Genomic DNA, 21703 nt, shown 5'->3' on the forward strand with positions numbered 1-21703 from the left:
CATTCCTGGAATAACCATACGCAGAATACAAAAGTTTAATATACAGAACCCTTCAAGACATCAGGAAGGAAATGAGGTAATACGCAGAACGAGCCAAGGAACACACAGATAAAACAACTGAAGAACTCAGAGAGATTATTCACGAACATAATGAAAAGTTTAATAAGCTGGAAAAATCCATAGACAGACAGCAATCAGAAATTCAGAAGATGAACAATAAAATTACAGAGTTAGACAACTCAACAGGAAGTCAGAGGAGCAGAATTGAGCAAGTAGAAGCTAGAATTTCTGAACTCGAAGATAAATCACTTGGTAGTAATATATTTAAAGAAAAATCAGACAAGAGAATTTTTTTTTTTATTAACTTTTATTAAGCTTCAAGTGAACGTTTACAAGTCCAATCGGTCTGTCACATATATGTTTACATACATCTTACTCCGTACTCCCACCTGCTCTTCCCCTATTGAGTCAGCCCTTTCAGTCTCTTCTTTCGTGACAATTTTGCCAGCTTCCCTCTCTCTCTATCCTCCCATTCCCCCTCCAGACAACAGCAGCCAGCACACTCTCAAGTGTCCACCTGATATAATTAGCTCACTCTTCATCAGCATCTCTCTCCCACCCGCTGACCAGTCCCTTTCATGTCTGATGAGTTGTCTTCGGGGATGGTTCCTGTCCTGTGCCGACAGAAGGTCTGGGGAGCATGGCCGCCGGGATTCCTCTAGTCTCAGTCAGACCATTAAGTATGGTCTTTTTATGAGAATTTGGGGTCTGCATCCCGTTGATCTCCTGTTCTCTCAGGAGTTCTCTGTTGTGCTCCCTGTCAGGGCAGTCATCGATTGTGGCCGGGCACCATCTAGTTCTTCTGGTCTCAGGATGATGTAGGTCTCTGGTTCATGTGGCCCTTTCTGTCTCTTGGGCTCCTAGTTGTCGAGAGACCTTGGTGTTCTTCCTTTTCCTTTGCTCCAGGTGGGTTGAGACCAATTGATGCATCTTAGATGGCCGCTTGTTAGCATTTAAGACCCCAGACGCCATATTTCAAAGTGGGATGCCGAATGTTTTCATAATAGAATTATTTTGCCAATTGACTTAGAAGTCCCCTCAAACCATGTTCCCCAGACCCCCGCCCCTGCTCCGCTGACCTTTGAAGCATTCATTTTATCCCGGGAACTTCTTTGTTTTGGTCCAGTCCAATTGAGCTGACCTTTTCCATGTATTGAGTGTTGTCTTTCCCTTCACCCAAAGCAGTTCTTATCTGCTGATTAATCAATAAAAAACCCTCTCCCTCCCTCCCTCCCCCCTTCGTAACCACAAAAGTGTGTGTTCTTCTCAGTTTTTACTACTTCTCAAGATCTTATAATAGTGGTCTTATACAATATTTGTCCTTTTGCCTCTGACTGATTTTGCTCAGCATAATGCCTTCCAGGTTCCTCCATGTTATGAAATGTTTCACAGATTCGTCACTGTTCTTTATCGATGCATAGTATTCCATTGTGTGAATATACCACAATTTGTTTACCCATTCATCCATTGATGGACACCTTGGTTGCTTCCAGCTTTCTGCTATTGTAAACAGAGCTGCAATAAACATGGGTGTGCATATATCTGTTTGTGTGAAGGCTCTTGTATCTCTAGGGTATATTCCGAGGAGTGGGATTTCTGGGTTGTATGGTAGTTGTATTTCTAACTGTTTAAGATAACGCCAGATAGATTTCCAAAGTGGTTCTACCATTTTACATTCCCACCAGCAGTGTATAAGAGTTCCAACCTCTCCGCAGCCTCTCCAACATTTATTATTTTGTGTTTTTTGGATTAATGCCAGGCTTGTTGGTGTGAGATGGAATCTCATCGTAGTTTTAATTTGCATTTCTCTAATGGCTAATGATCGAGAGCATTTTCTCATGTATCTGTTGGCTGCCTGAATATCTTCTTTAGTGAAATGTGTGTTCATATTCTTTGCCCACTTCTTGATTGGGTTGTTTGTCTTTTTGTGGTTGAGTTTTGAAAGAATCATGTAGATTTTAGAGATCAGGCGCTGGTCTGAGATGTCATAGCTGAAAATTCTTTCCCAGTCTGTAGGTGGTCTTTTTATTCTTTTGGTTAAGTCTTTAGATGAGCATAGACGTTTGATTTTTAGGAGCTCCCAGTTACCGGGTTTCTCTTCATCATTTTTGGTAATGTTTTGTATTCTGTTTATGCCTTGTATTAGGGCTCCTAGGGTTGTCCCTATTTTTTCTTCCATGATCTTTATCGTTTTAGTCTTTATGTTTAGGTCTTTGATCCACTTGGAGTTAGTTTTTGTGCATGATGTGAGGTATGGGTCCTGTTTCATTCTTTTGCAAAGGGATATCCAGTTATGCCAGCACCATTTGTTAAAAAGACTATCATTTCCCCAATTTACTGACACTGGTCCTTTGTCAAGTATCAGCTGCTCATACGTGGATGGATTTATATCTGGGTTCTCAATTCTGTTCCATTGGTCTATATGCCTGTTGTTGTACCAGTACCAGGCTGTTTTGACTACTGTGGCTGTATAATAGGTTCTGAAATCAGGTAGAGTGAGGCCTCCCACTTTCTTCTTCTTTTTCAGTAATGCTTTGCTTATCCGGGGCTTCTTTCCCTTCCATATGAAATTGGTGATTTGTTTCTCTATCCCCTTAAAATATGACATTGGAATTTGGATCGGAAGTGCGTTATATGTATAGATGGCTTTTGGTAGAATAGACATTTTTACTATGTAAAGTCTTCCTATCTGTGAGCAAGGTATGTTTTTCCACTTAAGTATGTCCTTTTGAATTTCTTGTAGTAGAGCTTTGTAGTTTTCTTTGTATAGGTCTTTTACATCCTTGGTAAGATTTATTCCTAAGTATTTTATCTTCTTGGGGGCTACTGTGAATGGTATTTATTTGGTTATTTCCTCTTCGGTGTTCTTTTTGTTGATGTAGAGGAATCCAAGTGATTTTTCTATGTTTATTTTATAACCTGAGACTCTGCCAAACTCTTCTATTAGTTTCAGTAGTTTTCTGGAGGATTCCTTAGGGTTTTCTGTGTATAAGATCATGTCATCTGCAAATAGTGATAACTTTACTTCCTCCTTGCCAATCCGAATACCCTTTATTTCTTTGTCTAGCCTAATTGCCCTGGCTAGGACTTCAAGTACGATGTTGAATAAGAGTGGTGATAAAGGGCATCCTTGTCTGGTTCCCGTTCTCAAGGGAAATGCTTTCAGGTTCTCTCCATTTAGAGTGATATTGGCTGTTGGCTTTGCATAGATGCCCTTTATTATGTTGAGGAATTTTCCTTCAATTCCTATTTTGGTAAGAGTTTTTATGATAAATGGGTGTTGGACTTTGTCAAATGCCTTTTCTGCATCAATTGATAAGATCATGTGGTTTTTATCTTTGTTTTATTTATGTGATGAATTACATTAATGGTTTTTCTGATATTAAACCAGCCTTGCATACCTGGTATAAATCCCACTTGATCATGGTGAATTATTTTTTTGATGTGTTGTTGGATTCTACTGGCTAGAATTTTGTTGAGGATTTTTGCATCTATGTTCATGAGGGATATAAAAAAGGTCTATAATTTTCTTTTTTTGTAATGTCTTTACCTGGTTTTGGTATCAGGGAGATAGTGGCTTCATAGAATGAGTAGGGTAGTATTCCGTCATTTTCTATGCTTTGAAATACCTTCAGTAGTAGTGGTGTTAACTCTTCTCTGAAAGTTTGGTAGAACTCTGCAGTGAAGCAGTCCGGGCCAGGGCTTTTTTTTGTTGGCAGTTTTTTGATTACCGTTTCAATCTCTTTTTTTGTTATGGGTCTATTTAGTTGTTCTACTTCTGAATGTGTTAGTTTAGGTAGGTAGTGTTTTTCCAAGAATTCATCCATTTCTTCTAGGTTTGCAAATTTGTTAGAGTACAATTTTTCGTAGTAATCTGAAATGATTCTTTTAACTTCATTTGGTTCTGTTGTGGTGTGGCCCTTCTCGTTTTTTATTCGGGTTATTTGTTTCCTTTCCTGTATTTCTTTAGTCAGTCTAGCCAATGGTTTATCAATTTTGTTAATTTTTTCAAAGAACCAGCTTTTGGCTTTGTTAATTCTTTCAATTGTTTTTCTGTTCTCTAATTCATTTAGTTCAGCTCTAATTTTTATTATTTGTTTTCTTCTGGTGCCTGATGGATTCTTTTGTTGCTCACTTTCTATTTGTTCAAGTTGTAGGGACAGTTCTCTGCTTTTGGCTCTTTCTTCTTTTTGTATGTGTGCATTTATCGATATAAATTGGCCTCTGAGCACTGCTTTTGCTGTGTCCCAGAGGTTTTGATAGCAAGTATTTTCATTCTCGTTGCATTCTATGAATTTCCTTATTCCCTCCTTGATGTCTTCTATAACCCGGTCTTTTTTCAGGAGGGTATTGTTCATTTTCCAAGTATTTGATTTCTTTTCCCTAGTTTTTCTGTTATTGATTTCTAGTTTTATTGCCTTGTGGTCTGAGAAGATGCTTTGTAATATTTCGATGTTTTGGACTCTGCAGAGGTTTGTTTTATGACCTAATATGTGGTCTATTCTAGAGAATGTTCCATGTGCGCTAGAAAAAAAAGTATACTTTGCAGCAGTTGGGTAGAGAGTTCTGTATAAGTCAATGAGGTCAAGTTGGTTGATTGTTGTAAGTAGGTCTTCCGTGTCTCTATTGAGCTTCTTAGTGGATGTCCTGTCCTTCTCCGAAAGTGGTGTGTTGAAGTCTCCTACTATAATTGTGGAGGTGTCTATCTCACTTTTCAATTGTGTTAAAATTTGATTTATGTATCTTGCAGCCCTGTCATTGGGTGCATAAATATTTAATATGGTTATGTCTTCCTGATCAATTGTCCCTTTTATCATTATATAGTGTCCTTCTTTATCCTTTGTGGTGGATTTAAGTCTAAAGTCTATTTTGTCAGAAATTAATATTGCTACTCCTCTTCCTTTTTGCTTATTGTTTGCTTGATATATTTTTTTCCATCCTTTGAGTTTTAGTTTGTTTGTGTCTCTAAGTCTAAGGTGTGTCTCTTGTAGGCAGCATATAGATGGATCGTGTTTCTTTATCCAGTCCGTGACTCTCTGTCTCTTTATTGGTGCATTTAGTCCATTTACATTCAGCGTAATTATAGATAAATAAGTTTTTAGTGCTGTCATTTTGATGCCTTTTCATGTGTGTTGTTGGCAACTGCATTTTTCCACATACTTTTTTGTGCTGAGACGTTTTTCTTAGTAAATTGTGAGATCCTCATTTTCATAGTGTTTGACTTTATGTTAGTTGAGTCATTACGTTTTTCTTGGCTTTTATCTTGAGTTATGGAGTTGTTATACCTTTTTGTGGTTACCTTATTATTTACCCCTATTTTTCTAAGTAAAAACCTAACTTGTATCCTTCTATATCACCTTGTATCACTCTCCATCTGGCAGTTCAACGCCTCCTGTATTTAGTCCCTCTTTTTGATTATTGTGATCTTTTACGTATTGACTTCCATGATTCCCTGTTATGTGTATTGTTATTTTTTTTTTTAATTAATCTTAATTTGTTTGTTTTTGTGATTTCCCTATTTGAGTTGATATCAGGACATTCTGTTTTGTGACCTTGTATTGTGCTGGTATCTGATATTATTGGTTTTCTGACCAAACAATATCCTTTAGTATTTCTTGTAGCTTTGGTTTGGTTTTTGCAAATTCTCTAAACTTGTGTTTATCTGTAAATATCTTAATTTCACCTTCATACTTCAGAGAGAGTTTTGCTGGATATATGATCCTTGGCTGGCAGTTTTTCTCCTTCAGTGCTCTGTATATGTCGTCCCATTCCCTTCTTGCCTGCATGGTTTCTGCTGAGTAGTCTGAACTTATTCTTATAGATTCTCCCTTGAAGGAAACCTTTCTTTTCTCCCTAGCTGCTTTTAAAATTCTCTGTTTATCTTTGGTTTTGGCGAGTTTGATGATAATATGTCTTGGTGTTTTTCTTTTTGGATCAATCTTAAATGGGGTTCGATGAGCATCTTGGATAGATATCCTTTCGTCTTTCATGATGTCAGGGAAGTTTTCTGTCAGGAGTTCTTCAACTATTTTCTCTGTGTTTTCTGTTCCCCCTCCCTGTTCTGGGACTCCAATCACCCGCAAGCTATCCTTCTTGATAGAGTCCCACATGATTCTTAGGGTATCTTCATTTTTTTTAATTCTTTTATCTGATTTTTTTTCAGCTATGTTAGTGTTGATTCCCTGGTCCTCCAGATGTCCCAGTCTGCATTCTAATTGCTCGAGTCTGCTCCTCTGACTTCCTATTGCGTTGTCTAATTCTGTAATTTTATTGTTAATCTTTTGGATTTCTACATGCTGTCTCTCTATGGATTCTTGCAACTTATTAATTTTTCCACTATGTTCTTGAATAATCTTTTTGAGTTCTTCAACAGTTTTATCGGTGTGTTCCTTGGCTTTTTCTGCAGTTTGCCTTATTTCGTTTGTGATGTCTTGAAGCATTCTGTAAATTAGTTTTTTATATTCTGTATCTGATAATTCCAGGATTGTATCTTCATTTGGGAAAGATTTTGATTCTTTTGTTTGGGGGGTTGTAGAAGCTGTCATGGTCTGCTTCTTTATGTGGTTTGATATGGACTGCTGTCTCCGAGCCATCACTGGGAAACTAGTTTTTCCAGAAAATCCGCTGACTTCTACGCTGGCTCTAGGCTCTGAAAACAATCGCTGCCTCCCCGTATTTGTTTGTTCTCCGTCTCTAAATCTGTGTTTGTTGTTCAGGGTTCGTTGATTGTTATGTATGTGATTGATTCACTTGTTTTTCCGAGTCTTTGTTGCAAGAGGGATCCGCGGTAGCATCCACCTAGTCTGCCATCTTGGCCCCGCCTCTCCAGATAAGAGAATTTTTAAAAAATGAAGAAACCTTAAGAATCATGTGGGACTCTATCAAGAGAAATAACCTATGAGTGATTGGAGTACCAGAACAGAGAGGGATAACAGAAAATACAGAGAGAATTGTTGAAGATTTGTTGGCAGAAAACTTCCCTGATATTGTCAAAGATGAGAAGATATCTATCCAAGATGCTCATCGAACTCCACATAAGGTAGGTCTTAAAAGAAAGTCACCAAGACATATTATAATCAAACTTGCCAAAACCAAAGACAAAGAGAGAATTATAAGAGCAGTGAGACATAAACAAAAAGTCACCTACAAAGAAGAGCCAATAAGAATAAGTTCAGAACAACAGAGAACCCCTGAGGGAGCACGAGATCAGTGGGATGCAGACCCCAAATTCTCATAAAAAGACCATACTTAATGGTCTGGCTGAGACTAGAGGAATCCCGGCGGTCATGGTCCCCAAACCTTCTGTTGGCACAGGACAGGAACCATCCTCGAAGACAACTCATCAGACATGAAAGGAACTGGACAGTGGGTAGGAGAGAGATGCTGATGAAGAGTGAGCTAATTATATCAGGTGGACACTTGAGACTGTGTTGGCATCTCCTGTCTGGAGGGGGGATGGGAGGATAGAGAGAGTTGGAAGCTGGCAAAATTGTCACGAAAGGAGAGACTGGAAGGGCTGACTCCTTAGGGGAAGAGCAAGTGGGAGTATGGAGTAAGATGTATACAAACTTATATGTGACAGACCGACTTGATTTGTAAACATTCACTTGAAGCTCAATAAAAGTTAATAATAAAAAAAAAATTTATAATAGAATGACATAAAAAAAAAAAAGGAATAAGCTCAGACTACTCGGCAGAAACCATGCAGGAAAGAAGGCAATGGGATGACATATTAAAAAAACTGAAGGAAAAAACTGCCTGCCAAGAATCATATATCCAGCAAAATTGTCTCTTAAATACGAAGGTGAAATTAAGACATTTCCAGATAAACGTAAGTTTAGGGAATTTGTAAGAACCAAACCAAAACTACAAGAAATACTAAAGGGAGTTCTTTGGTTAGAAAATCAATAATATCAGGTATCAACCCAAGACTAGAACACTGGGCAGAGCAACCAGAAGTCAACCCAGACAGGGAAATCCAAAAAAACAAAGCAAGATTATAAAAAAGAAAAAGGAAAAAAAAAGCTCCAAACAGCGTAACAGCAATGTTATTACATAAAAGAAAACATTAAAATAATAAAGAGGGACTAAGAAATGTTATCATACACCTTCCATATGGAGAGGAAGATACAGCAATACAAAGAAATAAAAGCTAGTTTTAAATTTAGAAAAATACTGGTAAATAATAAGGTAACCACAAAGGAGACAAACTATCCTACTCATCAAAATAAAATACAAGGGAAAAATACACACTCAGCAGAAACAAAATCAACAACAAATATGAGGAAAGGACAATATATATAAAGAAAATCTACTCAGTACATAAAATTAAGTGGGAAAAAGAAACTATCAACACACACAAAAAGACATCAAAATGATAGCACTAAATTCATACCTATCCATAATTACCCTGAATGTAAATGGACTAAATGCACCAATAAAGAGACAGAGAGTGGCAGAATGGATTAAAAAACAAGATCCGTCTATATGCTGCCTACAAGAGACACACCTTAGACTTAGAGACACAAATAAACTAAAACTCAAAGGATGGAGAAAAAAATATATCAAGCAAACAACAATCAAAACTGAGCAGGAGTGGCAATATTAATTTCTGACAAAATAGACTTTAAAGTTAAATCCATCGGAAAGGATAAGGAAGGACACTATATAATGATTAAAGAGACAATACACCAAGAAGACATAACCATATTACTTTTTTATGCACCCAATGACAGGGCTGCAAGATACATAAAACAAACTCTATCAGCATTGAAAAGTGAGATAGACGGCTCCACAATAATAGTAGGAGACTTCGACACACCACTTTTGGTGAAGGACAGGACATCCAGAAAGAAGCTCAATAAAGACACGGAAGATCTAAATGCTATAATCCACCAAACTGACCTCGTAGACATATACAGAACACTCCACCCAACAGCAACCAAGTATACTTTCTTTTCTAGTGCACATGGAACATTCTCTAGGATAGACCACATATTAGGTCATAAAGCAAGCCTTAGTAGAATCCAAAACACGGAAGTGTTACAAAGCATCTTCTCTGACCATAAGGCCATAAAAGTGGAAATCAATAACAGAAAAATCAGGGAAAAGAAATCAAACACTTGGAAACTGGACAATACCCTGCTCAAAAAAGACTGTATTATAGAAGACATTAAGGATGGAATAAAGAAATTCAGAGAATCCAATGAGAATGAAAACACTTCCTATCAGAACCTTTGGGACACAGCAAAAGCGGTGTTCAGAGGCCAATTTATATCAATAAATGCACACATACAAAAAGAAGAAAGGGCCAAAATCAAAGAACTATCCCTACAGTTTGAACAAATAGAAAGAGAGCAACAAAAGAAACCCACGGGCACCAGAAGAAAACAGATAATAAAAATTAGAGCTGAACTATACAAAACAGAAAACAGTAAAGCAACTGAAAGAATTAACAAGACCAAAAGCTGGTTTTTTGAAAAACTCAACAAAATTGATAAACCACTGGCCACACTGACAAAAGAAAAACAGGAGAGGAGGCAAATAACCTGAATAAGAAATGAGATGGGCGATATTACAACAGACCCAACAGAAATTAAAAGAATCATACCAGATTACTATGAAAAACTGTACTTAAACAAATTTGAAAACCTAGAAGAAATGGATGAATTCCTAGAAACACACTACCTACCTAAAGTAACACAAACAGAGGTAGAACAGCTAAATAGACCCATAACAAAAGAAGAGATTGAAAAGGTAATCAAAAAACTCCCAACAAAAAAAGGCCCTGGTCCGGACAGCTTCACTGTAGGGATCTACCAAACTTTCAGAGAAGAGTTAACACCACTACTACTAAAGGTATTTCAGAGCACAGAAAAGGACGGAATACTACCAAACTCATTCAATGAAGCCACCATATCCCTGATACCAAAACCAGGTAAGGACACCACAAGAAAAGAAAATTATAGACCTATATCCCTCATGAACGTAGATGTAAAAATCCTCAACAAAATTCTAGCCGAGAGAGTTCAATAACATATCAAAAAAATAATTCACCATGACCAAGTGGGATTCATACCAGGTATGCAGGGATGGTTCAACATTAGAGAAACAATTAATGTAGTCCACCACATAAATAAAACAAAAGACAAGAATCACACGATTTTATCAATTGATGCAGAAAAGGCATTTGACATAGTTCAACACTCATTCATGATAAAAACTCTCAGCAAAATAGGAATAGAAGGAAAATTCCTCAACATAATAAAGGGCATTTATACACAGCCAACAGCCAACATCATCCGAAATGGAAAGAACTTGAAACCATTCTCATTGAGATCGGGAACCAGACATTGACGCCCTTTATCACCACTCTTATTCAACGTTGTGTTGGAGGTCCTAGCGAGAGCAATTAGGCTAGATAAAGAAACAAAGGGCATCCACATTGGCAAGGAAGAAGTAAAAGTATCTCTATTTGCAGATGACATGATCTTATACACAGAAAACCCTAAGGAAAACTACTGAAACTAATAGAAGAGTTCAGAAGAGTATCGGGATACAAGATAAACATACAAAAATCAGTTGGATTCCTCTACACCAACAAAAAGAACATCGAAGAGGAAATCACCAAATCAATGCCAGTTACAGTAGCCCCCAAGAAGATAAAATACTTAGGAATAAATCTTACCAGAAACGTAAAAAACTTATACAAAGAAAACTACAGTACACTTCTGCAAGAAACCAAAAGAGACTTACGTAAGTGGAAAAACATACCTTGCTCATGGATAGGAAGACTTAACATTATAAAAATGTCTATTCTACCAAAAGCCATCTATACATTTAATGCAATTTCATTCCAAATCCCAACAACATTCTTTAATGAGATGGAGAAGCAAATCACCAATTTCATATGGAAGGGAAAGGGGCCCCGGATAAATAAAGCATTACGAAAAAGAAGAACAAAGTAGGAGGCCTTACTTTACCTGACTTTAGAACCTATTATACCCCCACAGTAGTCAAAACAGCCTGGTACTGGTACCACAACAGATACATGGACCAATGGAACAGATTTGAGAATCCAGACATAAATCCATCCACATATGAGCAGCTGATATTTGACAAAGGCCCCAAAACAGTTAAATGGGGAAAAGACAGTCTTTTTAACAAATGGTGCTGGCATAACTGGATATCCATCTGCAAAAAAATGAAACAAGACCCATACCTCACTCCATGCACAAAAAACTAACTCAAAATGGATCAAAGACCTAAATATAAAATCTAAAACGATAAAGATCATGGAAGAAAAAATAGGGACAACATTAGGAGCCCTAATACATGGCATAAACAGTATAGAAAACATTATAAAGAATGTAGAAGAAAAACTAGATAACTGGGAGCTCCTAAAAATCAAACACTTATGCTCATCCAAAGACTTCACCAAAAGAGTAAAAAGACTACCTACAGACTGGGAAAAAGTTTTTAGCTATGACATTTCTGATCAGCGCCTGATCTCTAAAATCTACACAATACTGCAAAAACTCAACTGCAAAAAGACAAATAACCCAATTAAAAAACGGACAAAAGATATGAATAGACACTTCACTAAAGAAGACATTCAGGTAGCTAACAGATATATGAGGAAATGTTCACGATCATTAGCCATTAGAGAAATGCAGATCAAAACTACAATGAGATTTCATCTCACTCCAACAAGGCTGGCATTAATCCAAAAAACACAAAATAATAAATGTTGGAGAGGCTGTAGATAGATTGGAATACTTCTACACTGCTGGTGGGAATGTCAAATGGTACAACCACTGTGGAAATCAATTTGGCGCTTCCTTAGAAAGCTAGAAATAGAACTACCATACGATCCAGCAATCCCACTCCTTGGAATATATCCTAGAGAAATAAGAGCCTTCACACGAACAGATACATGCACACCCATGTTTACTGCAGCACTGTTTACAATAGCAAAACATGGAAGCAACCAAGATGCCCATCAACGGATGAATGGATAAATTATGGTATATTCACACACTGGAATACTATGCATCGATAAGGAACAGTGAGGAATCTGTGAAACAGTTCATAACATGGAGGAACCTGGAAGGCATTATGCTGAGTGAAATTAGTTGCAAAAGGACAAATATTGTATAAGACCACTATTATAAGAACGTGAGAAATAGTTTAAACTGAGAAGAAAACATTCTTTTGTGGTTATGAGAGGCAGAAAAGAGGGAGGGTGGGAGAGGGGTATTCACTAATTAGATAGTAGAAAAGAACAACTTTAGGTGAAGGGAAAGACAGCACACAGTACAGGGGAGGTCAGCACAATTGGACTAAACCAAAAGCAAAGAAGTTTCCTGAATAAACTGAATGCTTCGAAGGCCAGTGTAGCAGGGGCAGGGGTCTGGGGACCATGGTTTCAGGGGACATCTAAGTCAATTGGCATAATAAAATCCATTAAGAAAACATTCTGCATCCCACTTTGAAGAGTGGCATCTGGGGTCTTAAGTGCTAGCAAGCAGCCATCTAAGATGCATCAACTGGTCTCAACCCACCTGGATCAAAGGAGAATGAAGAACACCAAGGACACAAGGTGATCACGAGCCCAAGAGACAGAAAGGGCCAAATGAACCAGCGACTACATCATCCTGAGACCAGAAGAACTAGATGGTGCTCGGCCACAACAGTTGACTGCCTGACAGGGAACACAACAGAGAACCCCTGAGGGAGCAGAAGAGCAGTGGGATGTAGACCCCAAATTCTCATAAGACCAGACTTCATGGTCTGACTGAGGCTGGAAGGACCCTAGTGGTCATGGCCCCCAGGCCTTCTGTTGCCCCAGGACAGGAACCATTCCTGAAGCCAACTCTTCAGACATGGATTGGACTGGACAATGGTTTGGAGAGGGATGCTGGTGAGGAGTGAGCTTCTTGAATCAGGTGGACACTTGAGACTATGTTGGCATCTCCTGCCTGAAGGGGAGATGAGAGGGTGGAGGGGGTTAGAAGCTGGTGAAAAGGACATGAAAAGAGAGAGTGGAGAGAGAGAGCAGGCTGTCTCATTAGGGGGAGAGTAATTGGGAGTGTGTAGCAAGGGTGTATATGGGTTTCTGTGTGAGAGACTGACTTGATTTGTAAACTTTCACTTAAAGCACAATAAAAATTATAAAAAAAGAAATAAAAAAAAACGCATTGCATTGTGCAAATCTCCTGCAAAAGGCCTCTTTAAAGTGTTAAAAAGCAAAGATGTCACCTTGAAAACTAAGGTGTGCCTGACCCAAATCATGGTGTTTTCAATAGCTTCATATGCGTGCTGGATGATGAATAAGGAAGACCAAAGAAGAACTGTCTCCTTTGAATTGTGGTATCGGCAAAGAATACTGAATATACCATGGACTGCCAAAAGAATGAACAAATCTGTATTGGAAGAAGTACAACCAGAATGCTTCTTAGAAGCAAGGATGTTGAGACTTCCTCTCATATACTTGATATTTTATCAGAAGAGATCAGTTCCTGGAGAAGGACATCATGCTTGGTAAAGTAGAAGGCCAATGAAAAAGAGGAAGACCCTCAACAAGATGTATTAACACAGTAGGTGCAACAAGGGGCTTAAGCATAACAACAATTGTGAGGATGGCACAGGACCAGGCAGCGTTTCTTTCCGTTGTACACTGGGTGGCTACGAGTTGGAACCAACTCGACAACCCCTAACAACAACAAGTAATGTGTGGCTAATTGCCTCCATGAACAACTACCTTCTTTGTTACAAGACCAGAAGAATTAGATGACGCTCGGCTACTGTTACTGAACATTTCAATCAAAGATTACATAGAAGAATCCTGATCAAAAGGGTGAAAATGCAGAACACAGAATTTCCAACTCTCATACTCTAGACTTTCTGGAGCTACGGAAGGTGGATGAACCCCTGAAATTATTGCTCTGAGATAATCTTTAAACCTTAAACCAAAAATATCCCCTGAAGGCATCATAAAACAGAATACCTATTGCCATCAAGTCAATTTCGACTCATAGCAAACCTATAAAACAGAGTAGAACTGCCCCATAGGGTCTATAAGGAGCAACTGGTGGATTCAAAGTGTCCATCTTTTGGTTAGGAGCCAAGCTCTTTACAACTGCGCCACCAGGGCTCCAAAACCAAACAGTAGTTTAGGTTAAACAGTGAAAAAAGATCTGCCTTGAGCATTATGCTCTTTTAAGAACTACCTATATGGAATCATATTGACAACAGCAACTCAAAAGATAGAAACCTTAGTGGGCAGTGAGTTTATGTCAATGAGGAAGGAACAACTCAGAAAAGGAGGGTGAGAATGGTTGCACAACTCAAAGGATGTCATCAATGCCACCAACTTGTACATGTAGAAACTCCTGGTGGATGTTTTACTGTGTATATTCTCAACAACACCAACAAAATAAATAAAATTTAGAGAAAATAAATAAGTACTGCAAACCCAAAACTATGCTAATAAATCCTAGCTCAGTAGTTTGCAACCACAGGCAATGCTGCCCTCCAGGGGACATTTGGAAATGTCTGGAGACATTTTTGATTGTTATGCCTGGGAGATGCTACTATCATCTAGTGGTTAAAGGCGAGGGATGCTGTTAAACATCTGACAATACAGAGAATACCTGCCCCAACAAATAATTATCTGGTGGAAAATATGAGTAGTGATGAGATTGAGAAATACTCTCCTAGCAAGGGTCTAAGGCCAAATTTCTAACAAGCTCCCAGGTGATACCCAAAACAGCTGGGCCCACGGACCCCACACTGAGTAAAAACGACCTTTTACATATAGCCCCTAGCAGTATTCCCTTTAATTAAGTCTCACCAAAATCCTTTGATATAGGTCCACTATTATCCTTGTTTTCCTAATGAGGAAATTGAAGTATTAAGAGATTAGTAACTTGCCAAAGGCCACACAGCTATTACAGGAACCAGGTCAACAGGCTCCTAAGTCTGAGCTCTTAATCACTCTACCATGCTCCCTCAAGGTGCAAAGTCCTGGTCCAAGGTCTGCATTCTCCGCCCCATTATGGATTGAATTGTGTCCCCCAAAACTGAGTGTTGTTAATCCCAGCCTTTGTGCCTGTGGTTGCAGCCCTGGTGGTGCAGTGGTTAAGAGCTATAGCTGCTAACCAAAAGTTTGAATCTGCCAGCCGCTCCCTGGAAACCCTATGGGGCAGTTCTACTCTGTCCTATAGGGTCGCTATGAGTTGGAATCTGCTCTATAGCCATGGGTTTGGTTTCTGGTATGCCTGTGTTTATAATCCCATTCGGGAATGAGTTGTCTTTGTTATGTTAATGAACAGGGTTGTTGTTGTTAGGTGCCCTTGAGTCGCTTCCTACTCAAGCGACCCTATGCACAACAGAACGAAACACTGCCCAGTCCTGCACCATCCTTACAATTGTTACGCTTGAGCTCATTGTTGCAGCCACTGTGTCAATCTACCTCGTTGAGGGTCTTCCTCTTTCCCGCTGACCCTGTACTCTGCCAAGCATGATGTCCTTCTCCAGGGACTGATCCCTCCTTACAACATGTCCAAAGTATGTACGACACAGTCTCGCCATCCTTGCTTCTAAGGAGCATTCTGGTTGTACTTCTTCTAAGACAGATTTGTTCGTTCTTTTGGCAGTCCATGGGATATTCAATATTCTTCACAAACACAATTCAAAGGTGTCAATTCTTCTTCAGTCTTCCTTATTCATTGTTCAGCTTTTATATGCAAATGATGCGATTGAAAATGCCATGGCTTGGGTCAGAAGCATCTTAGTCTTCAAGGTGACATCTTTGCTCTTCAACACTTTAAAGAGGTCCTTTGCAGCACATTTACCCAATGCAACGTGTCTTTTGATTTCTTGACTGCTGCTTCCATGGCTGCTGATTGTGGATCCAAGTAAAATGAAGTCCTTGACAACTTCAATCTTTTTTCCATTTATCATGATGTTGCTCATTAGTCCAGTTGTGAGGATTTTTGTTTTCTTTATGTTGAGGTGCAATCCATACAGAAGGCTGTGGTATTTGATCTTTATCAGTAAGTGCTTCAAGTCCTCTTCACTTTCAGCAAGCAAGGTTGTGTCATCTGCATAACGCAGGTTGTTAATGACTCTTCCTCCAATCCTGATGCCCCGTTCTTCTTCATATACTTCAGCTTCTCGTATTATTTGCTCAGTACACAGATTGAATAGGTATAGTGAAAGAATACAACCCTGATGCACAACTTTCCTGACCCTAAACCAATCACTATCCCCTAGTTCTGTCTGAACAGCTGCCTCTTGATCTACATAAAGGTTTCTCATGAGCACAACTAAGTGTTCTGGAATTCCCATTCTTCGCAATGTTATCCATAATTTGTTATGATCCACAGTCGAATGCCTTTGCATAGTTAATAAAACACAGGTAAACATCCTTCTGGTATTCTCTGCTTTCAGCCAGGATCCATCTGATATCAGCAATGATATCCCTGGTTCCACGTCCTCTTCTGAAACCGGCCTGAATTTCTGGCAGTTCTCTGTCGATATACTGCTGAAGCCATTTTTGAATGATCTTCAGCAAAATTTTGCTGCGTGTGATATTAATAATACTGTTCTATAATTTCCACATTCGGTTAGATCACCTTTTTGGGGAATAGGCATAAATATGGATCTCTTCCAGTCAGTTGGCCAGGAAGCTATCTTCCACATTTCTTGGCATAGATGAGTGAGCAACTCCAGCACTGCATCTGCTTGTTGAAACATTTCTATTGATATTCCATCAATTCCTGAAGGCTTGTTTTTCGCCAATGCCTTCAGAACAGCTTGGACTTCTTCCTTCAGTACCACCGGTTCCTGGTCATATCCTACCTCTTAAAATGACTGAACTTCAACTAATTCTTTTTGGTATAATGATTCTGTGTATTCCTTCCACCTTCTTTTGATGCTTCCTGCGTTGTTTAATATTTTCCCCATAGAATCCTTCACTCTTGCAACTCGAGGCTTGAATTTTTTCTTCAGTTCTTTCAGCTTGAGAAACGCCGAGCATGTTCTTCTCTTTTGGTTTTCCATCTCCAGCTCTTTGCACATGTTATTACAATACTTTGTCTTCTCGAGCTGCCCTTTGAAATCTTCTGTTCAGTTCTTTTACTTCATCAATTTTTCCTTTTGTTTTAGCTGCTAAATGTTCAAGAGCAAGTTTCAGAGTCTCCTCTGACATCCATCTTGGTCTTTTCTTTCTTTCCTGTCTTTTCAATGACCTCGTGCTTTCTTCATGTATGATGTCCTTTCACAACTCGTCTGGTCTTTGGTTACTAGTGTTCACTGCGTCAAATCTATTCTTCAGATGGTCTCTAAATTCAGGTGGGATATACTCGAGGTCATATTTTGGCTTTCGTGGACTTGCTCTGATTTTCTTCAGTTTCAGCTTGAATTTGCAATTGATGGTCTGTTTCACAGTCGGCCCCTGGCCTTGTTTTGACTGATGATATTGAGCTTTTCCATCGTCTCTTTCCACAGATTCAGTCAATTTGATTTCTGTGCATTCCATCTGGTGAGGTCCACGTGTATAGTCACCATTTAAGTTGGTAAAAGAAGGTATTTGCAATGAAGAAGTCATTGGTCTTGCAAAATTCTATCATTCGATCTCCAGCATTGTTTCTATCACCAAGGCCATATTTTCCAACTACCGATGCTTCTTTGTTTCCAACTTTCACATTCCAATTGCCAGTAATCATCAATGCATCTTGATTGCATGTTTGATCAATTTCAGACTGCAGCAGCTGACAAAAATCTTCTATTTCTTCATTTTTGGCCCTAGTGGTTGGTGCATAAATTTGAATAATAGTCGTATTAACTGGTCTTCCTTGTAGTATATGGACATTATCCTATCACTGACAGCGTTGTACTTCAGGGTAGATCTTGAAATGTTCTTTTTGATGATGAATGCAACACCATTCTTCTTCAAGGTGTCATTCTCAGCATAGTAGACTATATGATTGTCAAATTCAAAATGGCCAATACCAGTCCATTTCTGCTAATGCCTAGAATATCGATATTTATGCATTCCATCTCATTTCCGACAATTTCCAATTTTCCTAGATTCGTACTTTGTACATTCCAGGTTCCGATTATTAATGGATGTTTGCAGCTGTTTCTTCTCATTTTGAGTCATGCCACATCAGCAAATGAAGGTCCCGAAAGCTTTACTCCACCCATGTCCTTAAGGTCAACTCTACTTTGAGGAGGCAGCTCTTCCCCAGTCATCTTTTGAGTGCCTTCCAACGTGGGGGGCTCATCTTCCAGCACTATATCAGACAATGTTCTGCTGCTATTCATAAGGTTTTCACTAGCTAATGCCTCTGAGAAGTAGACTGCCAGGTCCCTCTTCCTAGTCTGTCTTAGTCTGGAAGCTCAGCTGAAACCTGTCCTCCACGGGTGACCCTGCTGGTATCTGAATGCCGGTGGCATAGCTTGCAGGATCAGAGCAACAAGCAAGCCCCCAAAGCACGACAAACTGCCAGACACGTGGGGGATGACAGGGTTAGTGTGGGGTATATCTGGAGTCAATCTCTTTTGAGATAAAAAGAGATTAAACAAGCAAGAGAGAAGCAAGCAGAGATGGGGGAAGAGAGATGCCAATCCACATGAAGCTCATTCAGGAGAAGAAGCTCAAAAGAGACAAGGACCCTCCTCCAGAGCCGACGGAGAGAGAGAAAGTCTTCCACTAGAGCCGGCACCCTAAATTCAGACTTCTAGCCTCCTAAACTGTGAGAAAATAAATTTCCGTTAAAGCTACCCACTTGTGGTATTTCTGTTATAGCAGCACTAGATAACTAAGACATCCTTCCATCCCTGCCTCCTACCCCCCATAAATCATTTCCTCATTAGAATGAATTCCCATCCACTGCCTTTGAGTGATTTGCAAAAACCACACTCCCAGAAAGAGGACAGAGGCCAGGATAAAATTCAAAGAACACCCTGCTTGGTCCAGATTGTTCCCAGGGCACCCGTCCCAGATGTAACAAGATGTTACAGATAACCACACTTCCCCATCCACAGCACCTCCACCTGCTGGCTCCAGAGTGTTCCCCAGGAACTTGGTGCAGATATAACAAGATGTTACAGACTCCCCACTTCCCCTCCACACCAGGATTACAGAATTGGAGTTTCTGGAGGTGAGGCCTGTAAATCTGTATATTAACACACTCTCATGCTTGTTAGAGTTGGGAGGAGGGTGGTTTGACACAATTTCCTAAGTTGACTCCTATGCCTTCTGGTTAATAACCCAGCCTTTCTGGAGCTTTCTGAAGCCTTTCTCTACCAGGGATGCAGGAGTCACCTTTCCCACCTCCTTTTCCTAAGCCTCAGGAGAAAAATGACTACAGGGATGTGGACGCCGGGAAGTGTCCCTAGAGGGCCCAGCACTGGCTCCTCTCCCTGAAGCCCTCCCTTACCTTCCTCAGCCCCTGCAGGGCAGAGTTCCAGGAGGGGCAGGTGATCTGGGATGAGGTGGAGGCTGCTTTTCACCTGCAAAGACCAAGAAGAGCAGAAGGGTCAGCCCCAAGTCATCCCTCCAGTGAAAACGGAAGAGGAGGGCTGATTCCTCCCCACACACAGGCCTCCTCTAGCTCCCTGATCCTCCCTAAGGATGCAGACACCACAGCCCTCTCCCAGGGACCTGTCAGGCTTCCCCAGATTCCAGAATCATAGTACTCTCATAGAATCATAGTACTCTCATGCTGCACTTCCTCTTTCCCTAACGCACTGTTAACATGCAGGTTTGGTACTTTTTGTACCAGGTTGCTAGCCACCCTTCCTACCTTAGACTCCTAGGGAAGCCCACCCCCATCTCACCCTCCTAAGTGGGGACTCCAGCCTCCTCCCGGAACACCCATGGATCCCTGCCCTCAAGTCTCCAGTACCTCAAGTCTCGTCCCCAATACCCCAGGCCCCTGGCTCAAACTCCAGCATATCACAAATCCCTGTCTCAAATCCTCCCGGCCCCTCCCTGAACCCCCAGGGATCCGAGGACGTTAGCTTTTCTGTGCCCTCGAGACTCCAGCTTCCGGGAATCCCAAACTGTCAACACGCCCCAAACCCCTTCACCTTCCCGGGATTCCTGCACCTCTCTGCCCAAGAGCCCAGGCCCTGGCTTCCGTTTGCTCCCCCAAGACCATGGCCAGAGCCCTAACCTCAGCACTCCCTAAAACCAGCCCCTCGCCGAACCCCGGCCCGTCTTAGTTGCCCAGCCTCCTGGCCCTTCCACGCTAGTCCCCCACCCTCCGCCCCCGGGGACTTGGCTGCACCTTCTCGGAGTACACCGGAACCACCGGTGCCTCCCCCGGATCCAGCAACAGCCGCCGCCGCCGCCTGACCGCGGTTCGCGGTGCTCCTTCGGGTCGCGCGTCCGCCCCTTCGCTGTCACTGTCGCTGTCGTCCCGGGACGCGACAGGAGCGGGGGGCTCCGGGAGCGGGGCTTCAGCCGGGTCCGTAGCGCCGAGCGCCGTTGCGACCTCCAGAATATCTTCATCACTATCGCTGATCAAATCCACAAACACGGAGTCCAGGGTGCGCCGGGCTGGAGACCGCTGTGCGTGAGGACGCCGGCCTCGGCCACCCCGGGCCCCACGAGCCCCCCGAGCCCCCCGAGCCCCCCGAGCCCCTCGGCCAACACCGCCGCCTCGGGTCGTCCGACCCCGTCTCCTCACTGGTTCCGCCATCGCACAAACCGCACCCACGGACGCCCGCCTCTACTCGTCTCGCCCGGCCTCCTCCAGCAACTTCCGCTCTTCATTGGACAAACGGCCTGCTGGTCAGCATCCTACCCCGCCCACATCCTCTGGATCCGCCTCTCGCCTTCTCACTGATCACTACACCTGCCCATCACGCACCCACCACTGAAACTAAGGCGCCAAACAATCCAATCACCCTCCGTGCAATCAGCGTAGGTTTCGATTCGACTCTACTCACCCATTGGCCGCACTTCTCTTCCAGACAAGCCTTCTCGCAGACCCGCCCCCTAAAGATATCCGTTTTTCCAGTTGGTGGAGGAGCGGGGCATTCTGGGAATTGTAGTCCCCAAGCCCTAAAACTACAGCGCGAAGGAAGGCACGTTAGGATTTTCTTTTAGGAACCGCGGAAGAGGCCTGAAATCTCTGATAGCCATTTTACGGTTCCCCCCCGCCAACCCAACCGCGTTGTGGGCATGAGTTATTTCACTCAGCGTCACACACCGTCCCACACTCCCCACCTCATTTGCAGAGCTCACACAACACACCCCAGGCCTACACTTAAACACCATTCAAAGCTTCGAATTACCTCCACCAGCACAGAGCCCCCCCGCCTCACACCAGACATTCCTCACACATTACTTGCACAACGTCAACAGAACATATACAGTTGAACACAAATAGCATCAGAGACTCTACACATCCTCCACATATGTACCTTATTCGCAACTCCTGCACAACATATAAGCCAACATAACACAAACACACCCCTTCAACACTTCACACTCCCATATTACCTCCAGGAGCCACGGTGGTGAAGTGGTTAAGAGCTCAAGCTGCTACCCAAAAGATAGGCAGTTCGAGTCCACCAGCCGCTCCTTGGAAACCCTATGGGGGAGTTCCACTCTGTCCTATAG

General features: G+C 41.3%; 1 protein-coding gene across 2 annotated transcripts in view; it reads right to left on the reverse strand.

Annotated features, from left to right (window-relative positions):
* Nucleotides 1–21046, reverse strand: part of NFATC2IP (nuclear factor of activated T cells 2 interacting protein) — a 39042-nt gene extending 17996 nt beyond the window's left edge. Inside the window, exons 1-3 of one of the 2 annotated variants that reach the window (XM_064295768.1) lie at nucleotides 21028–21046; nucleotides 20364–20635; nucleotides 19512–19584 (exon numbers count right to left, since the gene is read on the reverse strand). In XM_064295768.1, coding sequence (XP_064151838.1) covers nucleotides 19512–19584; nucleotides 20364–20635; nucleotides 21028–21031 — 349 coding nt within the window. In that variant the 5' untranslated portion in view covers nucleotides 21032–21046. Of the gene's footprint in view, nucleotides 1–19511; nucleotides 19585–20363; nucleotides 20793–21027 lie in introns of those variants that run through there. The other variant, XM_003418830.4, reaches the window with a different exon arrangement.
* Between the last annotated feature and the right edge of the window lie 657 nt (nucleotides 21047–21703).

Source organism: Loxodonta africana, chromosome 12 (assembly GCF_030014295.1).
Source record: "Loxodonta africana isolate mLoxAfr1 chromosome 12, mLoxAfr1.hap2, whole genome shotgun sequence".
Lineage (NCBI taxonomy): Eukaryota > Metazoa > Chordata > Mammalia > Proboscidea > Elephantidae > Loxodonta > Loxodonta africana.